Source organism: Chiloscyllium plagiosum, unplaced genomic scaffold, assembly GCF_037043375.1.
Source record: "Chiloscyllium plagiosum isolate Xiang-an unplaced genomic scaffold, Cpla_swu_hap1 HiC_scaffold_32, whole genome shotgun sequence".
Classification (NCBI taxonomy): Eukaryota; Metazoa; Chordata; class Chondrichthyes; order Orectolobiformes; family Hemiscylliidae; genus Chiloscyllium; species Chiloscyllium plagiosum.
In genome coordinates, this window is record NW_028270170.1 from 14,935,211 (window position 1) to 14,951,375 (window position 16,165).

Below are 16,165 nucleotides of genomic sequence, written 5' to 3' on the forward strand. Positions count from 1 at the left end.
CAGCTACCTGTTGTTTCTGTATGCCACTGCACACGCATTGTAGGTCAGCTCACAAGCTGCCAGCTTTCATCTTTCACAGAAGCAGACTTGCAGAAACACCCGTGTCAGCTGTGGCTCAGTGGGTAGCAACCTCACCCTCACAGTCACCAGGTTCTGAGTCTGAGTTCCCCTCCCAGAGCTTGAACACAAACCTCTACACTGACGCTCCAGTGCAGGGCTGAAGCTGTGCTGCACTCTTTGAAGTGCACATTTTCAGATGATATGTTAAAACTGAGGCTCACCTCCCTGCTCGGCCAGCTCCTAGAGGCACTATTTTGAAGGAAACATCAGAGCAGTACTCTGAACTAAAATTTATCCCTCAATCAGCATCACCAGAAATGGATTACCTGCTCATTACCGCATTTCTGTTTGTGGGAGTTTGTTGCGCAAATTGGATGCTTTGTTTCCAACCCCACAGAAGTGCAAATGCACTAGACTGAATACCACCCAGAAATTTCATATGTTACCCTTTTATTCTCGGAGAATTGTAACTGGAGAGTTTGAGGTATAGGGAGAGGCTGAATAGGCTGGGGCTTTTTTCCCTGAAGTGTCGGAGGCTGAGGGGTGACTTTACAGAGGTATATAAAATCATGAGGGGCATGGATAGGGTGAGTAGTCAAGGTCTTTTTCCCAGGGAAGGGGAGTCCAAAACTAGAAGGCATAGGTTTAAGGTGAGAAGGAAAAGATTTAAAAGGGATCTGACTGGTAACTTTTTCACACAGAGGCTGGTGTGTGTATGGAATGAGCTGCCAGAGGAAGTGGTGGAAACTGGTACAATTACATTTAAAAGGCACCTGGTTGGGTAAATGAATAGGAAGGGATATGGGCCCAAGAGCTGGCAAATGGGACTTGGTCAGATTGGGGTATCTGGCCAGCACGGACAAATTGGACTGAAGGGTTGTTTCAATGTGCATGACCCAATGACATTAAGTGACGCTGTCTTGCAAGTACTTTCTTGGCTGATTATTATGGAATGCGCCATATAAATGCAAGCTTTTCTTTCTTGCTTCAAACCGTAACCTAATGGAAAAAAGGAATATAACTTATTTAGTCACCTTGAAGCAGGAACCTGAGAGAAATTAAAGCTATTTTTCCAATGGCCAATGCTCTTTGTATTGCCAGGTTTATTTTTAGTGTGCATCAATTTCTTTATCCAGCAGCTTTTCTTGAAATAACCGATTGATGTTAGGTAGATTTCTGTAAAATTGCTACCTCAGCTATTATCACAGAGTTGTAATAGCACGTGCTGTGTTAAAATAGCAGAGAGAGAAAGCCCCTTGGGATCCTAAAACATGTGACGGTTTTTCCTTTAATTCCACTCGCTCCTCCTCCTCCTCCTACTCCCCTTGAATTTCTGCCATTAATTCCCCCTGAACCCAGCCCCTGGCTCTCACAGTTTCTCATTGTTTCTGTTCTTTTGTCTCTGTGCCTGTTGCTCTCTGTTCTTCTTTGAGTTAAAGGTCTCTAAATAAAGGCAGCAGTCCATCTGCCAAGCTGCCCCGTTACTGAAATCAAGTTCTATAACTTCAAAGGGGACTCAAAAGAAAACAGGCTGCTTTTAAACAAGAGGGGCGATTCAGCGTTCCCAGAGAGACAGAGAAAGGGAGAGAGAGAGAGAGAGAGAGATCAGCCTGGGAAATTGTGTAGAATGTGGCCGGTGATTGGTGTGCATAGCTGCAGGATCTACTGTCTTAATCCAGGCTGGGGAAAGTACTGACAAAGAAGTGTTAAGGATGGTGTTACGTGAAACCTTGTGAGTCTGCGACTCCTACTTTGTGAACATTGATTCACATAATGAGCTGTTGGAAAGAATGCTACCAATCCCGACCCACAAATACATGTGCTGCTCCTGTCCTCCACAGACTCTTAGGTTCGATTTGAATTAGCTTTACTCTCAGTTGAACTCAAATGAGTCAAATATTCTACTTCCATCAAGTTCCAAAGCTGGAATAAAAGCCAAATTCTGCAGATGAGGGAGATCTGAATTTTTTTTTAAAATGCTAGAATAAAATAAAGAACTGGAAATCCGAAACCAAAACAGAAATTGCTGAGGGATTAGCACTGCAGCCTCACAGCACCAGGGAGCCGGGTTCGATTCCAGCCTTGGGCGACTGTCTGTGTGGAGTTTGCATGTTCTCCCCGTGTCTGCATGGGTTTCCTTCCACAGGCCAAAGATGTGCAGGCCAGGTGAATTGGCCATGCTAAATTGTCCGTTGTGTTAGGCACATTAATCAGAAGGAATTGGGTCTGGGTTGGTTACTCTTCGGAGGGTCGGTGTGGACCTGTTGGGCCAACTGGCCTGTTTCCACGCTGTCGGAAATCTAATCTAAACCCAGCAGGTCTGGCAGAATCTGTGGAGACAGAACAGAGTGAACCTTTTGGGTTCAGTTCAGCAGAAGGGTCATTGGACCTGAAAAGCAAATGTCATCTTTGCCTGGCCTGGCCTACTCTGTACTCCAGAGGCACTGCAATGTGGTTGACTTGGGTGGTTAAAAAGGCATTTAGCACGCTTGCCTTCATTGGTCAGTCCTTTGAGTATAGAAGTTGGGAAGTCATGTTGGGGTTATACAGGACTTTGCTGAGGCCTCTTCTGGAATACTGTGTCCAGTTCTGGTCGGCCTGTTATAGGAAGCATATTATTAAGCTAGAGACCATTAAAAAGAGACTTACCAGGATGTTGCCAGATACAGAATGATTGAGTTATAAGGAAGGGCTGGTTAGGCATACTTTTTTGTCACTGAGCATAGGAAGTTGAGAGATGACCTTATAGAGGTTTATAAAATCGCAAGGGGTACAGACAGGGTTAATGTAGTTGTCTTTTCCGTAGGATGGAGGAATTTTAAGACTAGGGGGTATCTTTTAAGGTGAGAGGAGAAAAATTAAAAAAAGACATGGGAGCAAATCTTTTTACACAAAGCATGGTTCACGTGTGAAATGAACTTCCTGAGGAAATGGTGGGTAAAGGTACAGTTACAGTGTTTAAAAGTTACTTAGATAAGTGCATGAATAGGAAAAGTTTGTAGGGATATGAACCAGGAGCAGGCAAGTGGGAATAGTTTAGTTTGGGATTGTGTTTGGCATGGCCTGGTTGGACTGAAGGGTCTGTTTCCATGCTGTATGACTTTATGACTCCTAACTGCCCTCTGGGCATTTAGTGATGGACGATAAATGTGGCCCAGCCACTAACCCTTGCATTCCGTGAACAAATAAATAATCCAAAACAGAGAGTGCTGGAGAAACTCAGCGAGTCTGGCAACATCTGTGGAGAGAGAAACAGGGTTAACGTTTCAACATGACTTCCTCAGGAAGGATTCTGAAGAAGAGTCATTTTTGACTCCAAATGTTAACTGTTGTTTGTCTCTCCACAGATTCTTCAAAAAGTGGACGGTGTATAATCTGGTATGTGCAGGAGTGAATATGTCTTTAATTTAAATTAGCATTAACTGACCCTGTATGGGTGTAAAATATATTAACAGTCAACCTTGTTCCTTTAACAAAGCCAAACTAAATCATTTCCTCGGTCAGATGAACTCTGTTCTTTTGAGGAGATAAATTATAAATCTCAGACTCTTGTGAAAATGTTTCTCATGTCCAAACATTCCCAGCCCAGCTCATTGCTAGCTTGACCTTCATGGTCTATAATCTCAACAGTAATGAACCTTTTCATTCAAGTAAATGTTTGAGTGCCTGCGTTGATGTTTTCTGGAAATGCTTCTTTTGGTTCAGAAAGTGTGAGCCTGGAAAGTGAACATTTGGGGCTGTCTGAATGCTTCTGTGTCGGATGTCTGATCACAATCACATCGTTCTCCCTCAGATTTCAGCCAAACACAAGCCATAGGTCTGCCAATCTTAACACTGCACTTCGATTATGTCTGTATCAGGTTTCTTTCTCATTTTTTTGGCTGTGTATTTAAAGTTTCCAACTATTTAACAGAGTCAGAGAGTCCTACAGCACGAAAACAGACCTCTCAGTCCAACCAGTCCATGACGAACATTAAACCCAATCTAAACCAGTCCCACCAACCTGCTCCAGGTCCATATTCCTCCAAACCTTTCCTATTCATGTAGTTATCCAAATGTTTTTTAAAAGTTGTAATTAACGTGGGGGATTAAAGAATAGTTACATCACAGAAGGAGGCTATTCATCTCATTGTGTCCATACTGGTTCTTCTGCACATTAGGGATAGCTTCCATTGTATTGTTTGGCACTACCAGTGTGTTAAATGGGATGGAGTATCAAACAGAAGCAATTTAAAACTGGGAGTTCCACAAAGTGCAGAGGGGCATCATTGGTAGCGGAATTTAACCACAATCTTTAACCCCATGGCCCCCAGCACATACTCCACTCTGCCATCATCATCACATTGGGAGCTGCTTCAGTGAAGAGTGCATGTAGATGGGTGGCATGGTGGTTAAGTGGTTAGCACTGCTGCCTCACAGCGCCAGGGACCCAGGTTCAGATTAGAGTGGTGCTGGAAAAGCACAGCAGGTCAGGCAGCATCCGAGGAGCAGGGAAATCAACGTTTCGGGCAGGAGCCCTTCATCAGGTTGGGCGACTGTGTGGAGTTTGCACGTTCTCCCCGTGTCTGCATGGGTTTCCTTTGGGTGCTCTGGTTTTCTCCCATAGTTGTGTAGTTAGATGGATTGGCCGTGGGAAATGCTGAATGGAAATGCAGAATTGTAGGGATAGGTAAGGGTGTGAGTCTGTATGGGATGTCCTTTGAAGGGTTGGTGTGGACTTAATGGGCTGAATGGCCTTGCTTTCACATAATAGGGATCTGTGTTAAGATTTGTGAGAAACAGGCCCAGGCATATCTATAAATGAGGTTCTAAACTGGTGAATCCGCAAACCAGGACCACTTGTGTGCCAGACAGAGTAAGTAGCACGCGATAGGTAGGACTAGTGAACCCACATTCCAATGGATCAGATATAAGTTCTGCCCTCCTGCCATACGCAATTGTGAATGGTGGTGGACAACTAAATAACTCACTGGAGGAGGAGATAGCTCCACAAATATCTCCGTCCTCAATGATGGGGAATCTTACACATCAGGGCAGAAGCATTCACGTCCACCTTCAGTTAGAAGTGTCAAGTGTTTGATCCACCTAGGCCTCCTCCAGAGGCCCCAGCACCACAGGTGCCAATCTGCAGCCAATTCATGTGATATCAAGAAATGGCAGCAATGCAGGATATCACAAAACCTATGGGCCCTGACAACATTCTTCTATTACTACTATAAACTTGAGCTCCAGAACTAAATGCGCCCCAGTCAGGGTGTTAAAAATATCGATATAAGTACCTGACAATGAGGACAATCGTCCAGTTATTTCCATGCACAAAAATCAGACCAAAGTAATTACCGCCCCATCAGTATACTCTCAATCATCAGCAAAATAATGGAAGGAGCCATCCATTGTACTGTCAAGTGGCACTAAAGTCATAAAGATATACAGCACGGAAACAGACCCTTAGGTTCAACCAGTCCATGCCAACAAACATGAAGGATCATACAGTTGAAGAGTCAGGAAATGGTTACAACATGTAAAGGAGCCCATTCAGCCGGTCACATCCCTCCTGGCCCTTCTGATGGAGTAATTCTTTGAGCCTCACCGTCCTATGGCCTTGGAAATTGTTCCCCTTCAGACGATGCTCCTGTCTGAATTACTGGGGAACTTTGGCTCCTTGTGCGTCTTTTCTGTGAGCGTGCAGTTGTGGTTCAGACGTGTAACGTGACAATGTTAGTGAGGCTCATGACAACACTCTGTGCCAATGGAATAGGTCTACAGCAGGGAGGGCTGATCAGGACTCTGGGTGATGGTGGAGAGTGGGTCAAGCAACCGGTTTTGTACCCCTCTCCGTTTCATTTCCACACGAGTCAGTGTCTGTACAGGTGGTACGTCCCTGTTTTATGCCAGGGCTTGGAGAGCTGATCTCTCCCAGTATTGACAGGGAGGAGTGGGAATTGTTGTTTTTATTCATTTATGAACTGTGGGCACAGCATCTACTGTGCAGAAGGCAGTTAAAGGTCAGCCACATTGCAGTTGCACTGGAGTGGTGAGTGGGCTCGACTAGGTAAGATAAGAACGTAGGAATAGGCCATTCAGCCCCTCATGTCTGCGCCTGAAATTCAACAAGGTCATGGCTGAAAAGCTGGAGGCCTCAACTCCTGTTTGGAGCCACCTTCTCGTAGCCCTTAACTTCCTGATTGGTTCAAAAATCGACCTATCACTTCCTTAAGTACTTTCATTGATATAGCCTCCACAACTCTTTGGGGTAGCAAATGCATCAGGTATTCACTACTCTCTGGAAGAAGACTTTCCTGTGTTTTAAATGAGTGTCCCCTATGTAGCCTAGTTCAAGATTTCCCCAATTTGTCTAAAAGTGAAACATCTTCTGTACGTCTACCCTGTCATGGCCACTCAGAATCTTGTATGTTTCAAGAACCCCCCCCCCCCCCCCCCGCACTCTTTTAAAATCTAATGAATAAAGGCCTACCCTGTTTAATTGTTCTTAATAAGTTAACATCTTCACCCCTAGTATCAGCCTAGTGAATATCTTTTGGACTGCCTCCAATGCTAGTACATCCTTGCTTAAATACAGGGACCAAAAATGTACACAGTACTTCATGCACAGCTTGCTCAATGTCTTGTAACAAAATTTCACCAGAAATTGCTGGAGAAACTCAACAGGTCTGGCAGCATCTGAGGAGAGAGATAAACAGTGTTAACATTTTGGGTCCACTGACCCTTCTTCAGAATTTCACGCGTCCCTACATTAAACTCCACCTTCCAAGTTTTTGCCCCCTCACTCAACCTATCTATAATCCCCTTGCAGATTCTTTATGGCCTCATCACAACATCCCCTCCCACCCCTTTTTGAATCTGCAGCAAATACAGATACAATATGTTCTGGCCCTTTCTCCAAGTCACTAATACAGATAATAAGTGAGTGAGGCCCTAGAACTGATCCTTGTGGCACGCCACTTGCTACATTTTTCCAACCTGAAAGAAGATTAATTAATCCTGTCTCTCTGTGTGTTAACCAATCCTCAATCCAAGCTAACGCATGAGCCCATACCATGAGTTTCTAACTTGTACAATAACATTTTATGTGGCACCTTTTTGAATACCATCTGGAAATCCACATGCACAATGTCTACTGCTCCCCTGTATCAACTCTGCATGTTATTTCCTCAAAGAGCTCTGGAAAATTGTCAAACATGTTTCCTTTCACTAAATTTTGTTGACTCTTTTTAATAGCATTAAGCTTTTCTAAATGTCCTGCTATACCTTCCTTAATAATGGGCTATAGCTTTATCCCCAATGACTGATGTTAGTCTAACTGGCCTATACTTTCCTGCGTTCTGTCTCCTCCCTTCTTGAAGAGGGGTATCACATCAGTGGTTTTCTGATCCACTGGAACCTTCCCAGAATCCAGTGAGTTCTTGATTATTTCATGCAATCCCACCACGATATATGCAGCCACTTTCTTGAACACCCTTGGATGCAGGCCTCCAGATCCTGGTGCCTTGTCTGCCTTTAGACCCACGACTATGTCAAATTCTTTGTCCCTCATGACAGCTTGTTACAAGATCTTTTCTATCATTAATACCTTGCTTGCCTGATGTCTTTAGGTTGCGTGCAGTGTCCTCCACTGTGAAGACCAATTCAAACATTGGTTTAAATGATCTGCCATTTCCCTGTTTTATTTAAGTTGGGGACACTAGTTTGAAACTTGATTTGCTCTCCTTCAAACTGAATTTGAAGTTCGACTGTTTTGTGATGTTGCGACACCAGAGGATCATTAGTTACGAGGTTACTTGTTAATCCTACATCGTTACACATTACTCGATCTAAAATAGCCTGCACCCAGGTAGATTCTGTAAACTACCGCTCTAACAAACAATTTGCTGAAGCACTCTTCAAATCTGTACTCCATATTACTCTTGCCCATCTGATTTGCTTGGTTACTATGCAGATTAATATCACTATGGCAATCTTACATGCTTCCATTATTTCCTGATTTATACTTTTTCCGACGGTGAGGCAATTCCTTGAGGGCCTATAGACTCCATGAATCCAGAGACTCCGGTAATGTTCTGTCTCTGACTTGAACCCTGCCATGTCAGGTGGTGGGATTTGAATTCGGGAAATATCTGGAATTAAGAGTCTAATGTTGACTCCAGATCCATTGTCAATTGTCAGAAAAATCCATCTGGTTCACTAATGTCTTTTAGGGAAGGAAATTGCCATCCTTATCTTGTCTGGCCTACATGTGACTCCAGGCCCAAGCAATGTGGTTGACTCTTAACTGCCATCTGGGGGTAATTAGGGATGGGTAATAAATGCTGGCCTAGCAGTGATACCCTCACCTTGTGAATGAAAAAAATGCCAACTCACAGCCATGACATCTTTCACTTGCTAGTCCTAATTTCAGCTCAAACTGATTTTACATTATGATCTATTGCACCTACATCACGTCTCACCACCACACTGATACCATCCTTGCCCCCACCTCCTTTTCCTTTTTTGCCTATTCTTCTGGAACACGAGAAACCCTTGAACATTGACTTCCCATTGACTGCATTGGTCACTCTGCAGTCATGTCTCCGTAATTTTGATAAGACTGGCTGATTTCTTTCCCTGAAGGACATTAGTGAATCGGATGTTATTTTTAGTAATCATAATCGATGATGGTTGCCATTAGGTCAGCTCTTTATTCCAAATTTTTATTGAATTCACATTTCGCTCTAAGCCATAGCGGGATTTGAGCACTCATGCCCAGAATAGGCACTCCCGTTGAGAAGCAGCAGCTCTCTGCATTGAGTGTGAGTCAGATTGGGGAATCTGTGCACTGATTGGTGTCTGAGTTCCTCAAGTGTGGAATGATGCGTCGATATGCTATTGAGTCCCACATTTACTCTGAGCCGAAGCAGTGAGCCCGGCTTTAACTGGTTTGATTTGTCTTTCTCTTTCTGGCAGGTGATGGTCAATGAAGCGGCTGCCCAGCTCTGCCTGATCGACACCACCCTGCTTGCCAGGCGCGACGAACTTTTCCCCCTCGCCCGACAAGTGGTCCGAGACTCCGGGTACAAATACAGTCACAGGTATTCCAGGTAGGGAAGGTGGTTTAACCCAGTCAGGGCCCCCCCCCCACCTCTCCCAGGTACAACCCACAGAACCTGACACCACCAGGGCGAACCATTGAAAGCTTGCAGCTTGTGGTTAACCCTGAAAGGACCAGACACTATCACCGAATCTGTGATTGTGGCGACCTTTCTAATGCCTTGCCACCACAGGGACGTGGCGAGGAATAGTTTTCTGGTGAACAGACTGGAGAAACAAAGCCGAATCAATGTGGATACATCACAATGTGAGCAAAACAAAAAGATTGAATCTGTATTATCTACAGAATGTATATGCATGGTTACAAGGTAAAGCGATTGAACATGATGCTTTTCCAGTTAATTCTGGGGATGTGAGGAATGCTTGGTCAGAACATTTGTTGCTCATCCCTAATTGCCCCTGAGAAGATGGTGTTGTCTAATCTTCTGAAGCCGCTGCAGTGAAGGAGCAGTCAGCTGGGAAGTTTTAAGATTTTGACCTGACAGCCATGAAGGAAGATTAGGGCAATGGGTCCCAAGTTGGAACATTGCAGGAACATTGCCTGGTTCTGGCCTTGGCAGAATTGGGCACCATGCTTTACGGCATGGAGGGAAGACGTATGGGCCTTTGAGTCCGTGCTGCTGTCTTTCTGGGGTAAGGAAGGATGAATAACATGGGGTAAGATTCCCACTGCTGCTGCATTGCCGATGTCACAGCGTAATAATCTCAAGGAACCTCCAGGCACAAAGGATAGGTTTTCTCACTCCCCGCTGAGCTCCACCCCAGGGGAATGCTGCCTGGAGTGTTGCCTGTGTGCATTGCCCACTCCCATGAGGTTTAGTCTACGAAAATTAGCAGGGTCAAAAGTCACAGGCTTCCCACTTGTCCTCCTGTTGGGTGTGGAAGCAGATCACTGTGAGCAAGTCCCTTAACCTTGGTGTTCACAGTCACCTAGTTGAGGGCCTGAATGGCCACTGTGTGAAAGGTTGTCCTATCCAGTAATGCTCAATCTAGGGCTGGAGAGGAGAGTAGATGTAAGGTTATTGGGGACATGCAGAAATGTAGTGTTGTGGTTAAAATAAGATCAGTCACAGAGTCATACAGTGTGGAAACAGACCCTTAGTCCAACTGGTCCATACCAACCATAATCCCAAACTAAACTAGTTCCATTTGCCAATGTTTGCCCTATATCCCTTCAAATACTTACCTAAGGTCATGTTGCGGCTGTACAGGACATTGGTTAGGCCACTGTTGGAATATTGCGTGCAATTCTGGTCTCATTCCTATCAGAAAGATGTTGTGAAACTTGAAAGGGTTCAGAAAAGATTTACAAGGATGTTGCCAGGGTTGGAGGATTTGAGCTATAGGGAGAGACTGAACAGGCTGGGGCTGTTTTCCCTGGAGTGTCGGAGGTTGAGGGGTGACTTTATAGAGGTTTACAAAATTATGAGGGGCATGGATAGGGTAAATAGGCAAAGTCTTTTCCCTGGGATCGGGGAGTCCAGAACTAGAGGGCATAGGTTTAGGATGAGAGGGAAAAGATATAAAAGAGACCTAAGGGGCAACATTTTCACACAGAGAGTGGTACGTGTATGGAATGAGGAAGTGGTGGAGGCTGGTACAATTGCAACATTTAAGAGGCATTTGGATGGGTATATGAATAGGAAGGGTTTGGAGGGATATGGGCTGGGTGCTGGCAAGTGGGACTAGATTGGGTTGGGATATCTGGTCGGCATGGACGGGTTGGACCGAAGGGTCTGTTTCCATGCTGTACATCTCTATGACTCTATGACTCTAAATGTCTTTTGAACATTGTAACTGTACCTGCATCCATCACTTCCTCTGAAAGTTAATTGCTCACACAAACCACTCTCTGTGTAAAATGGTTGCTCTCATATCCTTTCTAAATATTTCTCCTCTCACCTTAAAAATATGCCTCCTCGTTTTGAAATCCCCCACCCCGGGGGGAAAAAAAATCTGCCATTCATCTTTTCATAGAATCCCTACTGTATAGAAACAGGCCCTTTGGCCCAGCAAGTCCACACTGACCCTCCAAGGAGCAAACCACGCAGCCCATGTATCCCTAACCTACAGATCCCTGAACACTATGGGCAATTTAGCTTGGCTAGTTCACCTAACCTGCACATCTTTGAACTGTGGGAGGAAACCGGAGCACCCTGAGGAAACCCACACAGGGAGAATGTGCAAACTCCACAGACAGTTGCCTGAGGCTGGAATCAAACCTGGTGCTGTGAGGCAGCAGTGCTAACCATTGAGCCACCATTCCGCCCAACTGTCCCCATCATGATTTTACTAACCTCTGTAAGGTCACGTTCAATCTCCTACCCTCCGGTGAAAAAAGTCCCAGCCTCCTTATAACTGAAACCCTCTTCCATTCCCAGCAACATCCTGGTAAATCTTTTCTGAACCCTCTGCAGCTTAATGATACCCTTCGTATAACATGGCGACCAGTACTGGACACAGTATTTCAGAAGAAGCCTCACCAAAGTCCTGTATAACCTCAACATGACGTCCCAGTTCCAATGCTCCAAGGTCTGAGGCAGTGAAGGCTTGCGTGCTAAATGCCTGCTTCACCATGCTGTCCAAATATGATGCACATTTCAAAGAGTCATGTACCTGAACCCCTAGCTCCCTCTGGTCTCTACTACCCAAGGCTCTACTGAACGATAGAACAGGCTGGAGGGACTGAGCGGCCTATTCTTATTCCACGTTCATGTGAGAGCAATAGGTAGATTATTCCAAATGAAACAGAGTAACTTTGAATCTGTTTCTTTTCTGTTTAGAAGTTGCAGTTCTCTCCTCTCTCTCAATGTGCTGACTGGTGAGGGAGAAGGAAGGACTTCAGGAAGCAACTCTGTGACACAGATGGGTGTCCTCGGAGTCTAAGCAAGATGGAGTCAATGTTCTTTTCTGAAGAAGAGTCATAGAGGTGTATAGCATGGACACAGACCCTTTGGTCCAACTCGTCCATGTCGACCAGCTTTCCTAACTTAATCTAGTCCCATTTGTCAGAACTTGGCCTATATCCCTCTAAACATTTCAAATTCATATACCCATCGAGGTGCCTTTTAAATGTTGTAGTTGTACTAGCCTCCCCCACTTTCTCTGGCAGCTCATTCCATACATGCACCACCCTTTGCATGAAAAGGTTCCCCCTTATATCCCTTTTAGATCTTTCCCCTCTCACCCTAAACCCATGCCCTCTAGTTCTGGACTCCCCCACCCCAGGGAAAAGACCTTTCCTATTTATCCTGTCCATGCCTCTCATGATTTTATAAACTTCTATGAGGTCACCCCTCAGCCTCTGACGCTCCAGGGAAAACAGCCCCAGCCTATTCAACCTCTCCCTATAGCTCAAATCCTCCAACCCTGGCAACATCTTTGTAAATCTTTTCTGAACCCTTTCAGGTTTCACAACATCCTTGCAATAGGAATGAGACCAAAATTGCACACAGTATTCCAAGGATGGCCTAACCAATGTCCCGTACAGCCACAATGTTTTAGTGATCCCACTTGTGTTCGATAACAGCCAAAGTGCACAAAAGAAATGTTTTTGCATTTATCTGGCTCTTTTCATATCTTCAGAGCAGTGAATTACTGCTGAAGCATTGCCGCTGTTGTTATGGAGACCAATATCGTGACTAGTTTGCACACAGCAAGGCTACACAGAGGTCACTTTTGTATCCACCAGACCAAGGGAGGCATGGCTTGGATGTAGTGGCACCTTGGAATGTCTCATTGATGCCCACTGTCTGATCTTGCCCACGGAGAGGAGGGAGTTGAGTGAGGCATCAAAGAGCTGATGTCTACAGCACAGGGGCTTCAGAAGAGATGGGCAAAATGAGGCCGGCGTAAACCATCTGACTTTCTGGGTAATGGCCCTCTATGTCAGTCTTGGCACAGTAACAGCGCACGTGCACGCCTTCACTCCAGCTGTGCCCTTGAGATGGCGGTTTTGAAAGTGGCAAGGCCACTTCACTACTCAGGGTGGTGTCATACGGCAGATCGCACCTCAACTGTATTTGAGTTCAGAGCGTCCATCATTGACTTCTTGTCCAGTCACCAATTTAGGCCCTTGAGCGGCCAACTAACGACAACGGAAAGGCCTGTGGGATTCCGATTTCCTCCAGCTGCAGGTGGGACTGCTCAATCTGCAGGCAATTCATCAGCTAGAGTCAGGTGATCAAAGGCAGAGTGGAGTCTGCCCAGCGCCGTCCCCTCCCTTTGCTTCTGTAACCCTTGGTCCCTCTCCCTGTGTTCACTCCCCTGCCCCTCTGCCCAGTGAAACACTTGCCTTAAACCCCTGCCTCATGCTTTCCTCGATCTTGGCTCTCCTCCCACCAATGGACATGACCTGCTTGTTCAGTGCCAAATCTTTGATTGGCGATAGCACTACCTTGACAGGACTGTGGCCTCACGAGTGCCCGATTGGTGCCCGGGTTTTGTCAGTCTTTGCTTGAAAGTGTCTGCAGCGGCTTTTTGCTGCTGATGATGGAAGCCCCCACTCCCCCCCCCCCCCCCCCCCGCCACCACCACCAATCTTCCTATCCTCCACTTCAATCCCAGCTTCCACTCCCCCACACCAATGATTGCCTCCTCGACAAGATTCAACCCCAGAAAATCTGAGCATAGAATCCAGGCTGACCTGACTGGGAGGTTCCTGTGCTGCCTGAGATGTCTCCTTTAGGATGAGCTGTTAGACTGAGCCCTCAGTCTGTTCTCTTGGGTGGGCGTCAAAATGTTACCATTCGGAGAGGTTCTGGGACATGTTGTCCGAGAGCAGACCCATAAAAAGCTCTTTTGATCTGCCCACTCCCCTCCGCCCAAAGATCAGGAGCGTGGGGCCGAATTGTGACCAAAAACGCAACAAAAGATTTTTTCAATTAACTAAAAAGGCAAGAAGATTTATTTAAAGTAGGTTCTTGATTACATGATTGAATTAACTTTATTAGTGCTCCATTATCCTATAGATAGGGTAAATATAGGATAATAGGGTAAGGGAGTGGGTCTGGTTGGGGTTACTCTTCGGAGAGTCAGTGTGGACTTGTTAGGCCTCAGGGCCTGTTTCCACACTGTAGGGAATCTATGAGCCACAATATACCCTCATTGCAGTGATAATGATTCAACTGTCTTCCTGCAAAATCTCTTTTCATTCTGAGATTCTAGGACATCCTTAGCTTCATAGAGAGGCACGGTGGCTCAATGGTTAGCACTGCTGCCTCACAGTGCTAGGAACCCAGGACCCTTGTTCAATTCCAGCCTTGGGCGTTTGTCTGTGTGGAGTCTATACATGCACCCTGTGTCTGTGCGGGTTTCCTCCCACAATCCAAAGATGTGCAGGTTTGGTGAATTGGCCATGGTAAAATTGCCCATAGTGTTCAGGGATGTGTAGGGTAGGGGAATGGGGTCTGGGTGAGTTTTTCTTTGGAAGGTCGGTGTGGACTTGTAGGGTCGAATGGCCTGTTTCCACACTGAAGGGATTCTACGATTTTTATTTATCCCTTGCTCAACATCACCAGTGAAGCAGATTAACTGATCATTGTCCCTTTGCTGTGTGTGGGATCTTGCTGTGCTTCTCACATTACTACAACAACTGCACTTTAAATTTAAAAAAGTACAGCAGACTTTGTATTAACTGGCCCCAATGGGACCAGGAGTGTGCCACGCAATCAAATATTCCTGTTGATCGAGAGGTCCACATAATCACTAAGTAATAGAAACGTAATACAGTGGGTACACATATCACTATTATACTTCATTTACAGCATAAGTCACTTAATAATAATGCAACTTTCCCTTAAATTTACCAGCAGAGAGCTTCTCACTTGCACTTTCACTGACTGCTTGGAGGTCACGATAATAACAGTATATTTGGCAGTTTTGCAGGTGTATCATTTTTACCGGTTTATCGAGAGTGCCAGTTCATAGGGTGCCAGTTGAAACAAGGTTTGCTGTATTTCATTGGTTTTAAAATCCTATAGGACATGCTGCAGTTGTGAAAGATGTCAGTTAAATGTATATTCTTTCTTCCAAAAGGCTGAATAATGCGGGTACTGGGGTCTTAAATAAGAGGAGAAAATGCCGTTCAAGCAATTGGAGAGGTGGTCACAGGATGATTTAGTTGGAGGTCACGGGTAATGCTCAGGGAATATGTGTTCACAGTGGTTGGGACAGCTTAAATACAGTTAACAAACCTGGAATTGAAAGTTTGTCTCAGTGATGGTGGAGTGATTGTCGCTTGTCGTCTGGTTCACTAGCGTCCTTTGGGGGAGGAAATCTGCTGCCCTTACCTAGCAGAGATATTTGTATAAGTTACAGCCACTGATGAGGTGCCGGAGGACTGGAGGGTGGCTAATGTGTCTATATTTAAGAAAGGGTGTAAAGAGCAGCCTGAGAACGATAGATAAGTGAGTTTGACTTCGATGGTAGGTAAATTGTTGGAAGTGATTCTGAAAGAAAGGACCCCCATGCATTTGGAGACACAAGGACTGATTGGGGATATTCAGCATGGTTTCATGCATGGCAAATCATGTCTTATTAACTTGAGTTTTTTGAGGCGAGGGTGTCGTGCTGGAAAAGCACAGCAGGTCAGGCAGGATCCAGGGAGGAGAAGAATTGATGTTTCGGACATAGCCTGAGTTCTTTGAGGACATAACCTAAACGATTGAGGGCAGAGCAGTAGACACTGTCTACATGGAGTTTAGTAAAGGGTCTGAGTGGGTTACTCTTGGAGGGTCGGTGCGGACTTGTTGGGCCGAAGGGCCTGTTTCCATACTGTAGGAATTCTAATTCTAAAGCCTTTGACAATGTTTCAGATCACGTGGTATTCAGGGAGAGCTTGCTATTTGGATAATTGGCTTGGCAGTAGGCGACAGAGGGTGGTGATGAAGGATTGTTTTACAGACCGCCGTCTTGTGACCAGAGGTGTCCCATAGTCCCACAGGACTGTGGGGTTGGTGCTGGGTCCACTTTTGTTTGTCATTAACATAAATGATTTGGA

General features: G+C 45.4%; 1 protein-coding gene across 4 annotated transcripts in view; it reads left to right on the forward strand.

The window, feature by feature from the left end:
• LOC122539839 (NGFI-A-binding protein 1-like) overlaps positions 1-16,165 on the forward strand; it is a 57,738-nt gene that overhangs the window by 22,163 nt on the left and 19,410 nt on the right. For 3 of the 4 annotated variants that reach the window (XM_043674940.2, XM_043674942.2, XM_087977808.1), the window contains exon 3: positions 9,022-9,155. In XM_043674940.2, the coding sequence (XP_043530875.1) occupies positions 9,022-9,155 (134 nt within the window). The remainder of the gene's footprint in view (positions 1-9,021; positions 9,156-16,165) is intronic. The other variant, XM_043674941.2, reaches the window with a different exon arrangement.